General features: G+C 44.7%; 1 protein-coding gene across 1 annotated transcript in view; it reads left to right on the top strand.

Annotated features, from left to right (window-relative positions):
- LOC124033018 (rasGAP-activating-like protein 1) overlaps positions 1-15,774 on the top strand; it is a 43,019-nt gene extending 27,245 nt beyond the window's left edge. Inside the window, exons 16-22 of the mRNA XM_046344946.1 lie at positions 2,672-2,847; positions 6,272-6,409; positions 6,541-6,676; positions 10,219-10,339; positions 10,977-11,028; positions 12,261-12,294; positions 12,436-15,774. Of these exons, the coding sequence (XP_046200902.1) occupies positions 2,672-2,847; positions 6,272-6,409; positions 6,541-6,676; positions 10,219-10,339; positions 10,977-11,028; positions 12,261-12,294; positions 12,436-12,584 (806 nt within the window). The 3' untranslated portion in view covers positions 12,585-15,774. The remainder of the gene's footprint in view (positions 1-2,671; positions 2,848-6,271; positions 6,410-6,540; positions 6,677-10,218; positions 10,340-10,976; positions 11,029-12,260; positions 12,295-12,435) is intronic.
- Positions 15,775-17,833: the final 2,059 nt, after the last annotated feature.

Below are 17,833 nucleotides of genomic sequence, written 5' to 3'. Positions count from 1 at the left end.
TAAAGGGTTGCGTCAATCTAATCTGGTATCTGTAATGCTCCGGGTGTCGTGGGTGTGGAGTCAGACGCAGGAGACAGAGAGTGCAATGCTGTGCTCTTTAATGCACCAACGCACCACAGGGTGTCTCACAATAATAACGGCCCCACACACGGGGAATGAAAAATGTACAACTGAAAATTCACGACCAGGAACAAACACGTTCCTCTACTACAGAGCCGAAGGTTACAATGATTAATCCCTCCCAACAAACAGGCGGGCCCGGCTGTCTAAAGAAGCCCAACTAATTATCACAAACAGGTGCTACCAATAAACATACAAGGAGGGGGAGGAAAGACAATCAGTGGCAGCTAATAGGCCGGTGACGACGACCGCCGAGCGCCACCCGACTGAGAAGGGAAGCCACCCTCGGTCAAACTCGTGACAGTATCGGGATAAAGTGTAATTCAGAGTCATCAATTTTCCTTCAAGTATTTATTTAACTCAAGCAATAAATGGTAAATGCGGATTTCGTATATGCGGGCTCTCTGTCACACCTCGCAGGGCAAACAGAGAACTGGCCAACACCCTAACGGTATCTTCTTTAATACTCTGACAGAAGTAGTTCCTACTTCCGAGCTGGCCTGAGTAGAGACCAAGTGTGGTTTAAACTTACTCAGCCTATCGTTGGCGCACAGGCTGGTCCCAGCCTCTTGACGCTCCAGTTGATAGATGTAACTGTTGCTGTGTAGAATATCTATGTGCTCGTACCCTAGATACCGTTATCACACATCTGGTTTCTATTATTGCTAGGTTTGAGTTCTAACCATTGCTACACCATGTTCTATATGTGTCCCCCACAACTCATGATAACTGCCTATACCCAAGGTTAGCCATAGCCTTTCCGCTAATGTTACTTCTAACACACACAGACACCCTCATGATAGGCCAAGGTCTTCCCACACATCGCTTGCTCCAAACAGCTGATGTGTGCGGACGGAGTGTGGTGCGTCCTCCCATTGTTGAACAGAACTGCACGGCGCATCTGTGCTGCTAATATTCATTGTGCTTATCACTGAAAAGCTCTCAATTTCTCCAAAGATTATTGTCCAGTCCACTTAGGAGTCAGATTTTAGTCACAGAGATATTTTTGTCTCGTCTCATTTTAGTCAACTGAAGAAAAACAATAGTTATAGTTTATTCAACTTGTATAGTTATGTCTTATTCAACTTGTAGTTCTGAAATGTTTATTGCTTGCCTACATTTCATCAGGCAAGAAAATGGCCTTGCCGAACCCTCCCCCTTCTAATTTCCTTAATTAACTTTGTGACAACAGTCGAATACTTTCTGTGGCACACATCAGAGTCGAATACTTTCTGTGGCACACATCAATACTTTCTGTGGCACACATCAGAGTCGAATACTTTCTGTGGCACACATCAGAGTCGAATACCTTCTGTGGCACACATCAGTCGAATACTTTCTGTGGCACACATCAGAGTCGAGTTCTTTCTGTGGCACACATCAGAGTCGAATACTTTCTGTGGCACACATCAGAGTGAATACTTTCTGTGGCACACATCAGTCGAATACTTTCTGTGGCACACATCAGAGTCGAATACCTTCTGTGGCACACATCAGTTCTTTCTGTGGCACACATCAGAGTCGAATACTTTCTGTGGCACACATCAGAGTCGAATACTTTCTGTGGCACACATCAGAGTCGAATACTTTCTGTGGCACACATCAGAGTCGAATACTTTCTGTGGCACACATCAGAGTCGAATACTTTCTGTGGCACACATCAGAGTCGAATACTTTCTGTGGCACACATCAGAGTCGAATACTTTCTGTGGCACACATCAGAGTCAAATACTTTCTGTGGTACACATCAGAGTCAAATACTTTCTGTGGCACACATCAGAGTCAAATACTTTCTGTGGCACACATCAGAGTCGAATACTTTCTGTGGCACACATCAGAGTCAAATACTTTCTGTGGTACACATCAGAGTCAAATACTTTCTGTGGCACACATCAGAGTCAAATACTTTCTATAGAACCAACTTCACGTCAGGATAGGCAACCAAAATTAATAATGAAATGCATACTAACGTGATCATTGATGGCTGCCTTGAAGGACACAAATAAAAAATGCTATGTGCTACTAAGATCAGTGAAATGTAGGCTAAACTGACAACGGAGTGAATTGAGTGTGTACGTGTTCATGCAAGGGGGCGGGGGGGAATCTGGCACCTGCACCTCAAATGTTCTACTGCTCGAGCTCCTGTTTCACCTAATATAATATTAGCTGAAAAGTATTGTGGAGCTCCTGTACCTAAATAGTCCAAGTATTTTTATCACTATCTTTGACAAAATGAACACGGGTGTGCTGAACACAAGGGTGACAAGGGAGGCAAGAAGACACAAACAATGATGTACAATGAGATAATGCATCATGTGCTGTAATGTAATTCAACAATATGTACACATTAACCATAACTGTACTGCTACAGCTCTACCTTGTGGACATATCGATAAAACATAAGAACTTCTGTTTCTGTGCTCCCCTTTTCACCCATCACATTTCTCTCTTCCTTTCTCTCACTCCCTTCACCTCCATCACTGTTCCTGTTCCATCTTTTTCTCCCTCTCCTTCCCCTCTCTTTTCTCTTGCTCCCTCTGTCTGTCTGCAGTGTCAGAGGTGCCCCAGAGGGCTGTGTTCCTGCCCTCAGTGACAGTGAAGGAGGGATATCTCCAGAAGCACAAGGCCGAAAGCCCCCAGCTCCTGTCCCGCTTTTCCTTCAAGAAGCGATACTTCTGGCTGAGCAGTGAGACACTGTCCTATGCCAAGACCCCGGATCCCTGGCAGGTCTGACCCATACATACACAATCCTACCCATAACCAGCTCTATTGGCAATTCCTCCATTCTTTTACATCAGATAAAGACAAAACAAGAAAACATGAAGTCCTCTGAAAGTAACTCATTATAACAAGGTAACACCATTTCCTCTGGTGATGAATTGGCTCCTGTACCCTTCAAAGGGTGTTTGATCGTCATCCTGCCTCGTAAAAAAATACATTTGCATCACCCGTCTGCCTTATTTGTGTTTCTCTCTGTATGAGAACATCATTAGTAGGGAGGCTATTATATCATGTGATGCCCAGTCTCTTGATAATGAGCTTCTCTCATTTGCCTAGCCAGTCCAGGACAGGAGTGGGGATTAGGGAGAGAATGATAGGGGGTAGAAGGGGAAGGAAGAGAGAGGGGCAGAGAGCGAGCGAGAAAGAGAACGAGAGAGAGGGGGGGGAGGGGCACGAAAGAGAGGGATAGAAATAGGTGGGGTCAGAGGAAGAGAGATGTGGAGAATAGGCCAGTGAAAGAGGGTTCTCTTTGAGCGGACTTCTTCCTTTGTGTGGCTGGAGTAAATGCTAGGTTCATTGAAGGCTGTGGATATTCATACTAACATTGCAAATCCAACTGTGGACCATATCCCCTCCCACTGTGCTCTAGCCTGAGTGAGGCAGGCTTCCCGTGGAAGCGGCTGATTTATACCTGTACATTAAAGCAGCCTTCCTGACATTTTTCTCCTGCCCTGCTCTCTCCCACTTTCTTCTCCGTCTCTCCACCACTCTTTTCTCTTCAGTCCTTTTTCTTTGCGAAATGGTCTTGAATTGCTTAATGCTCAATAAAAAGTAGGGGAAGGATGAAAGCAGACATACTCTATCTACTGTACCCATAAGGGTGGCACGGGCCTAAACTCGCCTGAGGAATAGCTGATAACTGAATGATTCCTTTGATGTGTATTTGCCTGCATCAGAAAATTGCCTACAAAGAGTAATACAGGAGTGCAACATGGAGCTGTGTGCTTTAGAGTTCGACCGATTATGATTTTTCAACACCGATTATTGGAGGACCAAAAAAGCCGATGCCGATTAATCAGACAATTTATTTGTTTGTTGTTGTAATATTGACAATTACAACAATACTGAATGAAGACTTATAACTTAATATAATAATTCAATAAAATCAATTTAGCCTCAAATAAATAATGAAACATGTTCAATTTGGTTTAAATAATGCAAAAACAAAGTGTTGGAGAAGGAAGTAAAAGTGCAATTTGTTGCCATGTAAGAAAGCTAACGTTTAAGTTCCTTGCTGAGAACATGAGAACATATGAAAGCTGGTGGTTCCTTTTAACATGATTCTTGTAGTGATCTTCGTCTGTTGTTTGTAGAAAGTCAGACCGAAATGCAGCGTGTAGGTTACTCATGACTTTTAATGAAGCTAATACGGTACATGAAATAACGGAAGAAGAAAACAACAAAAGAATGAAACTAATACAGCCTATCTGGTGACTAACACTAAGACAGGTACAATCACCCACAAAATACAACGCGCACTCAGGCTACCTAAATACGGTTCCCAATCCGAGACAACTAGAATCAGTTGACTCCAATTAGGAATCGCCTCAGGCAGCCAAGCCTAACTAGACACACCCCTAATAATACACACTCCCAATTAATACAAACCCTAATACGAAATACAACATATAAACCCATGTCACACCCTGGCCTACCCAAACATATAACAAAAACACAAGATACAATGACCAAGGCGTGACAATTCTTCAATATTCCCAGGTAAGAAGTTTTAGGTTGTAATTATTATAGGAATTATAGGACCATTTCTCTCTATACGATTTGTATTTCATATACCTTTGACTATTGGATGTTCTTATAGGCACTTAATTATTGCCAGTGTAACAGTGTAGCTTACGTCCCTCTCCTCGCTCCTACCTGGGCTCGAACCAGGAACACATTGACAAGAGCCACCCTCGAAGCAGCGTTACCCATGCAGAGCCAGGGGAACAACTACTCCCCGCTAACTAGCTAGCCATTTCACATCGGTTACACCAGCCTAATCTCGGGAGTTGATAGGCTTGAAGTCATAAACAGAGCAATGCTTGAAGCATTGCGAAGAGCTACTGGCAAAACGCACAAAAGTGCTGTTTGAATGAATGCTTACCGGCCTGCTGGTGCCTACCATCGCTCAGTCAGACTGCTCTATCAAATAATAGACTTAATTATAACATAATAACACACAGAAATACGAGCCTGCTGGTGCCTACCATCGCTCAGTCAGACTGCTTTATCAAATCATAGACTTAATTATAACATAATAACACACAGAAATACGAGCCTGCTGGTGCCTACCATCGCTCAGTCAGACTGCTTTATCAAATCATAGACTTAATTATAACATAATAACACACAGAAATACGAGCCTGCTGGTGCCTACCATCGCTCAGTCAGACTGCTTTATCAAATCATAGACTTAATTATTACATAATAACACACAGGTCATTAATATGTTAGAATCCGGAAACTATCATTTCGAAAACAAGACGTTTATTCTTTCAGTGAAATACGGAACCGTTCCGTATTTTATCCAACGGGTGGCATCCATAAGTCTAAATATTCCTGTTTACATTGCACAACCTTCAATGTTATGTCAAAATTACGGAAAATTCTGGCAAATTAGTTCACAAAGAGCCAGGCGGCCCAAACTGTTGCATGTACCCTGACTCTGCATGCAATGAACGCAAGAGAAGTGACACAATTTCACCTGGTTAATATTGCCTGCTAACCTGGATTTCTTTTAGCTAAATATGCAGGTTTAAAAATATTTACTTCTGTGTATTGATTTTAAGAAAGGCATTGATGTTTATGGTTAGGTACACGTTGGAGCAACGACAGTCCTTTTTCGCGAATGCGCACCGCATCAATTATATGCAATATAGGACACGCTAGATAAACTAGTAATATCATCAACCATGTGTAATTATAATTAGTGATTATGATTGATTGTTTTTTATAAGATAAGTTTAATGCTAGCTAGCAACTTACCTTGGCTTCTTACTGCATTCGCGTAACAGGCAGGCTCCTCGTGAGGCAGGTGGTTAGAGCGTTGGACTAGTTAACCGTAAGGTTGCAAGATTGAATCCCTTAGCTGACAGGGTAAAAATCTGTCGTTCTGCCCCTGAACAAGGCAGTTAACCCACCGTTTCTAGGCCGTCATTGAAAATAAGAATGTGTTGTTAACTGACTTGCCTAGTTAAATAAAGGTGTAAAAAAATCTGTATATTTTTTTAATCTGCAAAATCGGCTTCCATAAATACCTATTTCCAATTGTTCTGAAAACTTGAAATCGGCCCTAATTAATCGGCCATTCCGATTAATTGGTCGACCTCTAGTGTGCATACTGATACTGTGATATCTGTGCATCCTGCAGGTGCGCTCCTCCATCCCCATCCAGTGTGTGTGTGCTGTGGAGAGAGTGGATGAGAATGCCTTCCAACAGCAGCATGTGTTGCAGGTCGTCACCCAGGACAACGATGGACAGATGCACACCATCTATACCCAGTGCAAGGTATTGACAGACCTCCAGTCACTGACCACACTATTACTGACCCTTGACTGGGTTGACTTTGTGGTGCTTTCTTTTCATCACTGTTCTCTGTGGTTTGTGCATACGTTGTGTCTGTCTGACTGTGTCTGCAGAATGTGAATGAGTTGAACCAGTGGCTGTCAGCCATCAGGAAGGCCAGTATCTACAACAGGCGCATGCTGCCCTCCTTCCACCCAGGGGCGTACCGAAGTGGCAAGTGGACCTGCTGCCTACAGGCTGACCGCGCAAGTAATTAAAACATTGACTTATGTAGGAATCTTTGTTGAAGTACCACACTTAACATGTTAGTGCTTCCTTAACACTTCATAATTATCTTTTTATCTCACATTTATGTGCACTATTAACACCAGCACATATGTATTTGCTCACTTAGACTTAGAATCTCACAGACAGATTACCATACCCTTGTCTGTACATTATGCCTTGAATCTATTCTTCCGAGCCCAGAAATCTGCTACTTTTACTCTCTGTTCTGAACGCACTAGACGACCAGTTCTTATAGTCTCTACCGTACCCTTATACTACTCTTCCTCTGTTCCTCTGGTGATGTAGAGGTGAATCCAGGCCCTGCAGCCCCCAACACCACTCCCATTCCCCAGGCACTCTCATTTGTTGACTTCTGTAACCGTAAAAGCCTTGGTTTCATGCATGATTTCCTAGCCATGTCTGAATCCTGGCTTAGGAAGGCCACCAAAAATCATGACATTTCCATCCCTAACTATAACATCTTCCGACAAGATAGAATTGGCAAACGGGGCGGAGTTGCAATCTACTGCAGAGATAGCCTGTAGAGTTCTGTCATGCTATCCAGGTCTGTGCCCAAACAGTTTTGTATTCTACTTTTAAAAATCCACCTTTCCAGAAACAAGTCTCTCCCCATTGCCGCTTGTTATAGACCCCCTTCAGCCCCCAGCTGTGCCCTGGACACCATATGTGTTTTAATTGCCCCCCATCTATCTTCAGAGTTTGTACTGTTAGGTGACCTAAACTGGGATATGCTTAACACCCCGGCCATCCTACAATCTAAACTAGATGCCCTCAATCTCACACAATTTATTAAGGAACCTACCAGGTACAACCCTAAATCTGTAACCATGGCCACCCTCTTAGACATCATCCTGACCAACTTGCCCTCTAAATACAACTCTGCTGTCTTCAACCAGGATCTCAGCGATCACTGCCTCATTACCTGCATGTGTAATGGGTCCGCGGTCAAACGACTACCCCTCATCACTGTCAAATGCTCCCTAAAACACTTCAGCAAGCAGGCCTTTCTAATCGACCTGGCCCGGGTATCCTGGAAGGATAATGACCTCATCCCGTCAGTAGAGGATGCCTGGTTGCTCTTTAAAAGTGCTTTCCTCATCATCTTAAATAAGCATGCCCCATTCAAAAAATGGAGAACTAAGAACAGATATAGCCCTTGGTTCACCTCAGACTTGACTGCCTTTGACCAGCACAAAAACATCCTGTGGCATTCTGCATTAGCATTGAATAGCCCCCGCGATATGCAACTTTTCAGGGAAGTCAGGAACCAATATACTCAGTCAGCTAAGGATAGCTTTTTCAAACAGAAATTTGCATCCTGTAGCACTAATTCCCAAAAGTTTTGGGACACTGTAAAGTCCATGGAGAATATGAGCACCTCCTGTCACCACCGATAGGATGCACTGTCACCACCGATAAATCTACAATAATCAATCATTTAATTGAGCATTTCTCTACGGCTGGCCATGCTTTCCACCTGGCTACCCCTACCCCGGCCAACAGCTCAGCACCCCCTGCAGCAATTGCCCAAGAACCCCCCCCCCCCGCTTCTCCTTCCCCCAAATCCAGACAGCTGATACTCTGAAAGAGCTGCAAAATCTGGATCCCTACAATTCAGCTAGCGTACACAATCTGGACCCTCTCTTTCTAAAATTATCCCCTGGAATTGTTGCAACCCCAATTACTAGCCCGTTCAATCTCTTTTTCGTATCGTCTGAGATCCCCAAAGATTGGAAAGATGCCGTGGTAATCCCCATCTTCAAAGGGGGTGACACTCTAGAACCAAACTGTTATAGACCAATATCCATCCTGCCCTGCCCTTCTAAAATCTTTGAATGCCAAGTTAATAAACAGATCACCAACCATTTAGAATCACACCGTACCTTCTCCACTATCCAATCTGGTTTCCGAGCTGGTCATGGGTGCACCTCAGCCACACTCAAGGTCCTAAACGATATCATAACCGGCATTGATAAAAGACAGTACTGTGCAGCCATTTTCATCGACCTGGCCAAGGCTTTCGACTCTTGTCAATCACCGCATTCTTATCGGCAGACTCAATAGCCTTGGTTTCTCAAATGACTGCCTCGCCTGGTTCATCAACTACTTCTCAGATAGAGTTCAGTGTGTAAAATCGGAGGGCCTGTTGTCCAGACCTCTGGCAGTCTCTATGGGGGTGCCACAGGGTTAAATTCTCGGGCCGACTCTTTTCTCTGTATATATCAATAATGTCGCTCTTGCTGCTGGTGATTGTCTGATCACCTCTACGCAGACGACACCATTCTGTAAACATCTGGCCCTTTGGACACTGTGTTAACTAACCTCCAAACGATCCATATGCCATACAACACTCCTTTTGTGGCTTCCAACTGCTTTTAAATGCTCGTAAAACTAAATGCATATTCTTCAACCAATTGTTGCCCGCAGCCGCCCGCCCAACTAGCATCACTACTCTGGACGGTTCTGACTTAGAATATGTGAACAACTACAAATACCTAGGTGTCTGGTTAGACTGTAAACTCTCCTTCCAGACTCACAATAAGCATTCCAATCCAAAATTAAATCTAGAATCAGCTTTCTATTTCGTAACAAAGCCTCCTTCACTCAGGCTGCCAAACATACCCTCATAAAACTGACTATCCTACTGATCCTTGACTTCGGCGATGTCATTTACAAAATAGCCTCCAACACTCTACTCAGCAAACTGGATGCAGTCTATCACAGTTCCATCAGTTTTGTCACCAAAGCCCCATATACTACCTGTACGCTGTCGTTGGCTGGCCCTCACTACATATTCGTCGCCATATTCGGCACCAGGTCATCTATAAGTCTTTGCTAGGTAAAGCCCCGCCTTATCTCAGCTCACTGGTCACCATAGCAGCACCCACCCGTAGCACGCGCTCCAGCAGGTATATTTCACTGGTCATCCCCAAAGCCAACACTTACTTTGGCCGCCTTAACTTCCAGTTCTCTGCTGCCAATGACTTGAACAAATTGTAAAAATCACTGAAGCTGGAGAGTCTTATATCTCCCTCTCTAACTTTAAGCATCAGCTGTCAGAGCAGCTTACCGATCACTGTACCTGTACACAGCCAATCTGTAAATAGCACACCCAACTACCTCATCCCCATATTGTTATTTATCTTCTTGCTATTTTGCACCCTCTACTTGAACATCATCATCTGCACATCTATCACTCCAGTGTTAATGATAAATTGTAATTATTTCGCCTCTATGGCCTATTTATTGCCTTATCTCCCTACTCTTCTAAATTTGCACACACTGTACATAGATTTTTCTGTTGTGTTATTGACTTCACGTTTGTTTATGTGTAACTCTGTGTTGTTGGTTTTGTCACACTGCTTTGCTTTATCTTGGCCAGGTCACCGTTGTAAATGAGAACTTGTTCTCAACTGACACCTACCTGGTTAAATAAAGGTGAAAAATGTTATATATAAAATTAGAAAAGTGAATACACTGTATGGCCCCTCTCTTTTGTTCAGCTTCAGGTTGCAGTTGCACTCACTCTGCAGTGACTCTGGGCGACTGGAGTGACCCATTAGATCCAGACGCAGAGACCCAGACCATCTACAAACAGCTTCTTCAGGGAAGAGACAAGCTCAGGTCAGTGGAATACACTTTGACATGAGACATTTGGAGGCTGTGATAAACCTTGACAGACAGACAGACAGACAGACAGACAGACAGACAGACAGACAGACAGACAGACAGACAGACAGACAGACAGACAGACAGACAGACAGACAGACAGACAGACAGACAGACAGACAGACAGACAGACAGACAGACAGACAGACAGACAGACAGACAGACAGACAGACAGACAGACAGACAGACAGACAGACAGACAGACAGACAGACAGACAGACAGACAGACAGACAGACAGACAGACAGACAGACAGACAGACAGACAGACAGACAGACAGACAGACAGACAGACAGACAGACAGACAGACAGACAGACAGACAGACAGACAGACAGACAGACAGACAGACAGACAGGGTGCAGTTCATTTACTTGTCATAAGGGGTCTACATTGTAACACTAGGACTACTCTTATTCATTAGAATATAGCCTGTCACTCAGGAACACATCAGTGTGGACTATGTTCAGCCTCTCTCACACAATACTTTCATACTTTGTTACAAAATGTTTAACATTGATAAACATGTTGCTCAGTGTGTTCATGTGAGTGTGCTGTGCTGTGCCCTGTGCTGTCCTGTGCTGTGTGCTAAAAGGAAACAGTATGTGGAGGTGGAGGCTGAGATGACCACAGAGGAAGAGAATAGAGTGAACTCAGACAGACAGACAGACAGACAGACAGACAGACAGACAGACAGACAGACAGACAGACAGACAGACAGACAGACAGACAGACAGACAGACAGACAGACAGACAGACAGACAGACAGACAGACAGACAGACAGACAGACAGACAGACAGACAGACAGACAGACAGACAGACAGACAGACAGACAGACAGACAGACAGACCCAGACAGACAGACAGACAGACAGACAGACAGACAGACAGACAGACAGACAGACAGACAGACAGACAGACAGACAGACAGACAGACAGACAGACAGACAGACAGACAGACAGACAGACAGACAGACAGACAGACAGACAGACAGACAGACAGACAGACAGACAGACAGACAGACAGACAGACAGACAGACAGACAGACAGACAGACAGACAGACAGACAGACAGACAGACAGACAGACAGACAGACAGACAGACAGACAGACAGACAGACAGACAGACAGACAGACAGACAGACAGACAGACAGACAGACAGACAGACAGACAGACAGACAGACAGACAGACAGACAGACAGACAGACAGACAGACAGACAGACAGACAGACAGACAGACAGACAGACAGACAGACAGACAGACAGACAGACAGACAGACAACAGACAGACAGACAGACAGACAGACAGACAGACAGACAGACAGACAGACAGACAGACAGACAGACAGACAGACAGACAGACAGACAGACAGACAGACAGACAGACAGACAGACAGACAGACAGACAGACAGACAGACAGACAGACAGACAGACAGACAGACAGACAGACAGACAGACAGACAGACGACAGACAGACAGACAGACAGACAGACAGACAGACAGACAGACAGACAGACAGACAGACAGACAGACAGACAGACAGACAGACAGACAGACAGACAGACAGACAGACAGACAGACAGACAGACAGACAGACAGACAGACAGACAGACAGACAGACAGACAGACAGACAGACAGACAGACAGACAGACAGACAGACAGACAGACAGACAGACAGACAGACAGACAGACAGACAGACAGACAGACAGACAGACAGACAGACAGACAGACAGACAGACAGACAGACAGACAGACAGACAGACAGACAGACAGACAGACAGACAGACAGACAGACAGACAGGGTGGGACTACTCTTATTCATTAGAATATAGCCTGGAACACATCCTGGTGAGAGACTGTCAAAGCAGTGCAGAGGAAGAGAATAGAGTGAACTCTGGGCGGCTCCCTGGTGAGAGACTGTCAAAGCATTGCCTTTTTAATATGCAGTTCGATCAGTTTTAACACCTTAGCTGTCAGAGAGGTTGGTTCCCTAGACATTTGTACTGTCATTTAAAGCATTCACGTTGCTTCAAATCTCTCTCTCCCCCAGATGGAGCAGACTGTAGCGTGGAGCTCCTGAAGCACAGGCAGGCTGCAGCGGTTCGGCTACTTGGAGTGGTTCTGGATCTGGAGCAGGCCCATGCCACCTTCCAGCGGCAGGAAAGAGTGGAGGCTGGTAGCCTCATCCTGACCCCCTAGATTGGGCCTTCCCTGGGGCCTGAGCCCGGGTCTGAAGGGGAGAGCAGAGTCCTGTATCAGACTCAATGGAGTAGGAAAACTAAGCGACCTGCTCCCTGTCACGTTGTCTGTTACATGTGATGTCTAGAGGAACTCTCTTCTCATCCAGATTACTACTTCATAAGCCAGAATGAAGAGGATACCCATTCTGTAACATCCTTTGCCTGGGATGTTTGATATCACCCACTGGTTTTCAGCTGTGGCGGAGAAGTTATCTAGTGAAATAACTGATTGCCACAGGTCTTGCATTCAGATGAACTGCGACATAAACTTCTGCTACTCTCCCAAAGCTTGGGTTCTTATCGATTGAGCAGGACACAAACTGAAGCAGGGGCACGCATGTAGTGTGTTATTCCGTGGTACTGCATTATCGTATCAAGGAATGCAGTGCATGCCCTGCATCCAGCGTCTGTGTAATGTGAAGAATTTTGTTTATATTCAAATCATTATATGGGTCGTTCCAGCAATTCGGTGCCTTTTAAGAAGTGTAACTTGGTAAAAAAAAAAAAAAGAATTGGGGGGGATTTCACCTCATTTTAGCATTCTGTCATAAAGAGCACACGTTTTCCCATCTCAAGAGGTTCAATTAAAACAATTACTATAGTAAGTGCCTTTTAAATGTCAAATAAAGTAACAGGGTTGCGAATTTCATCTTAAAATCAGCCATAAATCCCCTTTTGACAGGGGGAATGAAACAGGGAGTGGCAATTGAATGCAGGCTTCCCATTTGTATGTATTTGTTGTTACAACATTTCTAGCCTGTCTATGGGTAACACTAATAAATAATAATCTTCAGAAATGACTTTTTCAGAGCAACAATAACTAGGGCTTTACAATGATGGTGAATATGTGGAGAAATGTTGGGGTTAAGTGGGTAAAAAACATCCTCGAAGTCACAGAGGGTAGGGACGGAGGGACCTCCCTAGAAGTCACAGAGGGTAGGGACGGAGGGACCTCCCTAGAAGTCACAGAGGGTAGGCACGGAGGGACCTCCCTAGAAGTCACAGAGGGTAGGGACGGAGGGACCTCCCTAGAAGTCACAGAGGGTAGGGACGGAGGGACCCTAGAAGTCACAGAGGGTAGGGACGGAGGGACCTCCCTTGAAGTCACAGAGGGTAGGGACGGAGGGACCTCCCTAGAAGTCACAGAGGGGACACGGAGGGACCTCCCTAGAAGTCACAGAGGGTAGGGACGGAGGGACCTCCCTAGAAGTCACAGAGGGTAGGGACGGAGGGATCTCCCTAGAAGTCACAGAGGGTAGGCACGGAGGGATCTCCATAGAAGTCACAGAGGGTAGGGATGGAGGGACCTCCCTAGAAGTCACAGAGGGTAGGGACGGAGGGACCTCCCTAGAAGTCACAGAGGGTAGGGACGGAGGGACCTCCCTAGAAGTCACAGAGGGGACATGGAGGGACCTCCCTAGAAGTCACAGAGGGTAGGGACAGAGGGACCTCCCTAGAAGTCACAGAGGGTAGGGATGGAGGGACCTCCATAGAAGTTACAGAGGGTAGGGACGGAGGGACCTCCATAGAAGTCACAGAGGGTAGGGACGGAGGGACCTCCCTAGAAGTCACAGAGGGTAGGGACGGAGGGACCTCCCTAGAAGTCACAGAGGGTAGGGACGGAGGGACCTCCCTAGAAGTCACAGAGGTGTAGGGACGGAGGGACCTCCATAGAAGTCACAGAGGGGACACGGAGGGACCTCCCTAGAAGTCACAGAGGGTAGGGACGGAGGGACCTCCCTAGAAGTCACAGAGGGTAGGGACGGAGGGACCTCCCTAGAAGTCACAGAGGGTAGGGACGGAGGGCCCTCCCTAGAAGTCACAGAGGGTAGGGACGGAGGGACCTCCCTAAAAGTCATAGAGGGTAGGGACGGAGGGACCTCCCTAGAAGTCACAGAGGGGACACGGAGGGACCTCCCTAGAAGTCACAGAGGGTAGGGACGGAGGGACATGCCAACGTGCTGAATTTTAGCAAGTATTTATTCATATAAAACAAATTGGATTTATTGAATTATCCATGTGGTCTATTTTAAATGGTACTTCATTTAATATAACAGGCTTTTAAAATTCAATATCGGTGCACAATGTCTAATTAGAATATCAAGGGGCTCCAAAAGGCACTGTTTTCATGTAACGACCCATACCTTGGAGGACGATTATGCAATCTACTGTAGTTTTAGATGGATCTACCTGAATGTATGCTATTTGGATATTGCTTTTATTTATGGGTTTTTTACTCTCTAATTTATATATTTCAATTGATAACATCCACAATGTTGTAGTAAGATTGTGCTGTGTTCATATTAATGATGGTAATGCCCTGTGAGATTTCTAAGTAAGTGTTTTTTATTAATACAATGACACACACGCCATAATTGCTTGAACAGTCACTTGTTTGCTATTAGTATATTGTTTTCACTGTTGCCATAGTGAAGCTTGTGTTTGGTGCTGTTGCTCCGTGGATTTATGGGAAGTAACTCAAACTCAAATGTGTGGCTTTGATATGAAAAACATATTTTACATAGTCCACAGTTGATTGGTTAATTGGTAAAAACGTGTCTTTGAAGCAGTACTACTGACAATATTAAACAGTAGATCAAGTGGCATGTTTACTGTTCTCAGCTCATTGTATTTGAAGTCCTTTTAAGACAGCTGAGTTTGAGTGATGTGTCATACAGTAAATGTCATTCTTTTGTAATGAATGGAATTGAACATATGTAGATCATTTCTGTTCTACTCTAGTTAGGGTCCCATCACCCTCTGTAGAGAGCTAATGATGTCGACTCACAGCCGTTTGAGCGTATCCGGTCTTAGCCATACCTTAGATTTTGTATACATGTATGTATTTCCTACAATTTTGACCCAATTCAGTGTGCTGGTTTTGAGCCAAGCTCAGAGGAGTAGAGATGATCCAAGCTCAGAGGAGTAGAGATGAGCTAAGCTCAGAGGAGTAGAGATGAGCTAAGCTCAGAGGAGTAGAGATGAGCTAAGCTCAGAGGAGTAGAGATGAGCTAAGCTCAGAGGAGTAGAGATGAGCTAAGCTCAGAGGAGTAGAGATGAGCCAAGCTCAGAGGAGTAGAGATGAGCCAAGCTCAGAGGAGTAGAGATGAGCCAAGCTCAGAGGAGTAGAGATGAGCTAAGCTCAGAGGAGTAGAGATGAGAGCTCAGAGGAGTAGAGATGAGCCAAGCTCAGAGGAGTAGAGATGAGCCAAGCTCAGAGGAGTAGAGATGAGCTAAGCTCAGAGAGAGCTAGAGATGAGCTAAGCTCAGAGGAGTAGAGATGAGCTAAGCTCAGAGGAGTAGAGATGAGCCAAGCTCAGAGGAGTAGAGATGAGCTAAGCTCAGAGGAGTAGAGATGAGCTAAGCTCAGAGGAGTAGAGATGAGCTAAGCTCAGAGGAGTAGAGATGAGCCAAGCTCAGAGGAGTAGAGATGAGCTAAGCTCAGAGGAGTAGAGATGAGCTAAGCTCAGAGGAGTAGAGATGAGCCAAGCTCAGAGGAGTAGAGATGAGCTAAGCTCAGAGGAGTAGAGATGTGTGTTCTTGCACATTGATGAGTTGTCAAACTCCAAGTGTGTGAGATGAGTTTCGTGGAATGGCGTGCACCATTGAAAATGCTTTCTGTGGAGGTGTGTGAGATGAGTTTCGTGGAATGGCGTGTACCATTGAAAATGCTTTCTGTGGAGGTGTGTGAGATGAGTTTCGTGGAATGGCGTGCACCATTGAAAATGCTTTCTGTGGAGGTGTGTGAGATGAGTTTCGTGGAATGGCGTGTACCATTGAAAATGCTTTCTGTGGAGGTGTGTGAGATGAGTTTCGTGGAATGGCGTGTACCATTGAAAATGCTTTCTGTGGAGGTGTGTGAGATGAGTTTCGTGGAATGGCGTGCACCATTGAAAATGCTTTCTGTGGAGGTGTGGGAGATGAGTTTCGTGGAATGGCATTGAAAATGCACCATTTGAAAATGCTTTCATGTGGATTCTACGTATGGGTGGTCCCGGGAGATGAGTTTCAGATGAGTTTCTTGGAATGGCGTGCACCATTGAAAATGCTTTCTGTGGAGGTGTGGGAGATGAGTTTCGTGGAATGGCGTGCACCATTGAAAATGCTTTCTGTGGAGGTGTGAGAGATGATTCAAATGCCAAACTGCATTTGTTGCCATGGTAAATCGTGTACTGTCTTTAATTTAGTAGTATTTTCTTTAAATTAGTGACAAGGAAGTTTTTTTTCTGGATCAGTCTTGTCGATTCAAGAAAGAAAAGCTAAGCGTATTGGATTGTTACAATTACACAGTTATCAAATTATATGTTACTGATATCCGAGTAGATTATTGACCTATTATTGTAATCTGTTTAGTAAATTGTATTTAACTTGGCTGGCTATCTTTAGAAGGTTATTATAGACCACTGTTGAATTCCGCTGAATTTCATTAAGCCGCCTCTCAAGTTCAAATCCGGACAAATATTGATTGTTGCTCGTTGACTTGTTATTTGTTGAAAGAGGGCTGCAATTTAGAAAATGAGCTTACATTTTATATTGCTGACACAAAATGATTGCATGCACAAAGCGGATGGTTACAGATTGGTGGCAACATCAGCTGTATTACTGTGAACTGTATTGGAAATATTGAGTAAAATGTAATGTTACCGCTACTACTTAGTTTGAATCTGTGTTCATGCACACACTGAAAAACCTTTTGAATTTACAATGCTTTTCCTTCACATTGTTGTCCAACCTTACCCATTGTACCCATCTCAATTAGGATGAGGTCAGGTGATTGTGGAGGCCAGGTCATCTGATGCAGCACTCTATCACTCTCCTTCTTGATCAAATAGCCCTTACACAGCCTGGAGGTGTGTTGGGTCATTGTCCTGTTGAAAAACAATGATAGTCCCACTAAGCGCAAACCAGATGGGATGCGTATCGCTGCAGAATGATATGGTAGCCATGCTGTTTAAGTGTGCCTTGAATTCTAAATAAATCACTGACAGTGTCACCAGCAAAGCACCCCCACACTATCACACCTCCTCCTCCATGCTTCATGGTGGGAATCACACATGCGGAGATCATCCGTTCGCCTACTCTGCGTCTCACAAAGACAAGGCGGTTGGAACCAAAAATCTCAAATTTGGACTCATCAGACCAAAGGACAGATTTCCACCGATCTAATTTCCTAAGCTTGTGTTTCTTTGCCCAAACAAGTCTCTTCTT

This window comes from Oncorhynchus gorbuscha, linkage group LG04 (genome assembly GCF_021184085.1).
Source record: "Oncorhynchus gorbuscha isolate QuinsamMale2020 ecotype Even-year linkage group LG04, OgorEven_v1.0, whole genome shotgun sequence".
Classification (NCBI taxonomy): Eukaryota; Metazoa; Chordata; class Actinopteri; order Salmoniformes; family Salmonidae; genus Oncorhynchus; species Oncorhynchus gorbuscha.
Note: the sequence above shows the minus strand (reverse complement) of the source record. Positions and strands in the feature narration are given on the sequence as shown.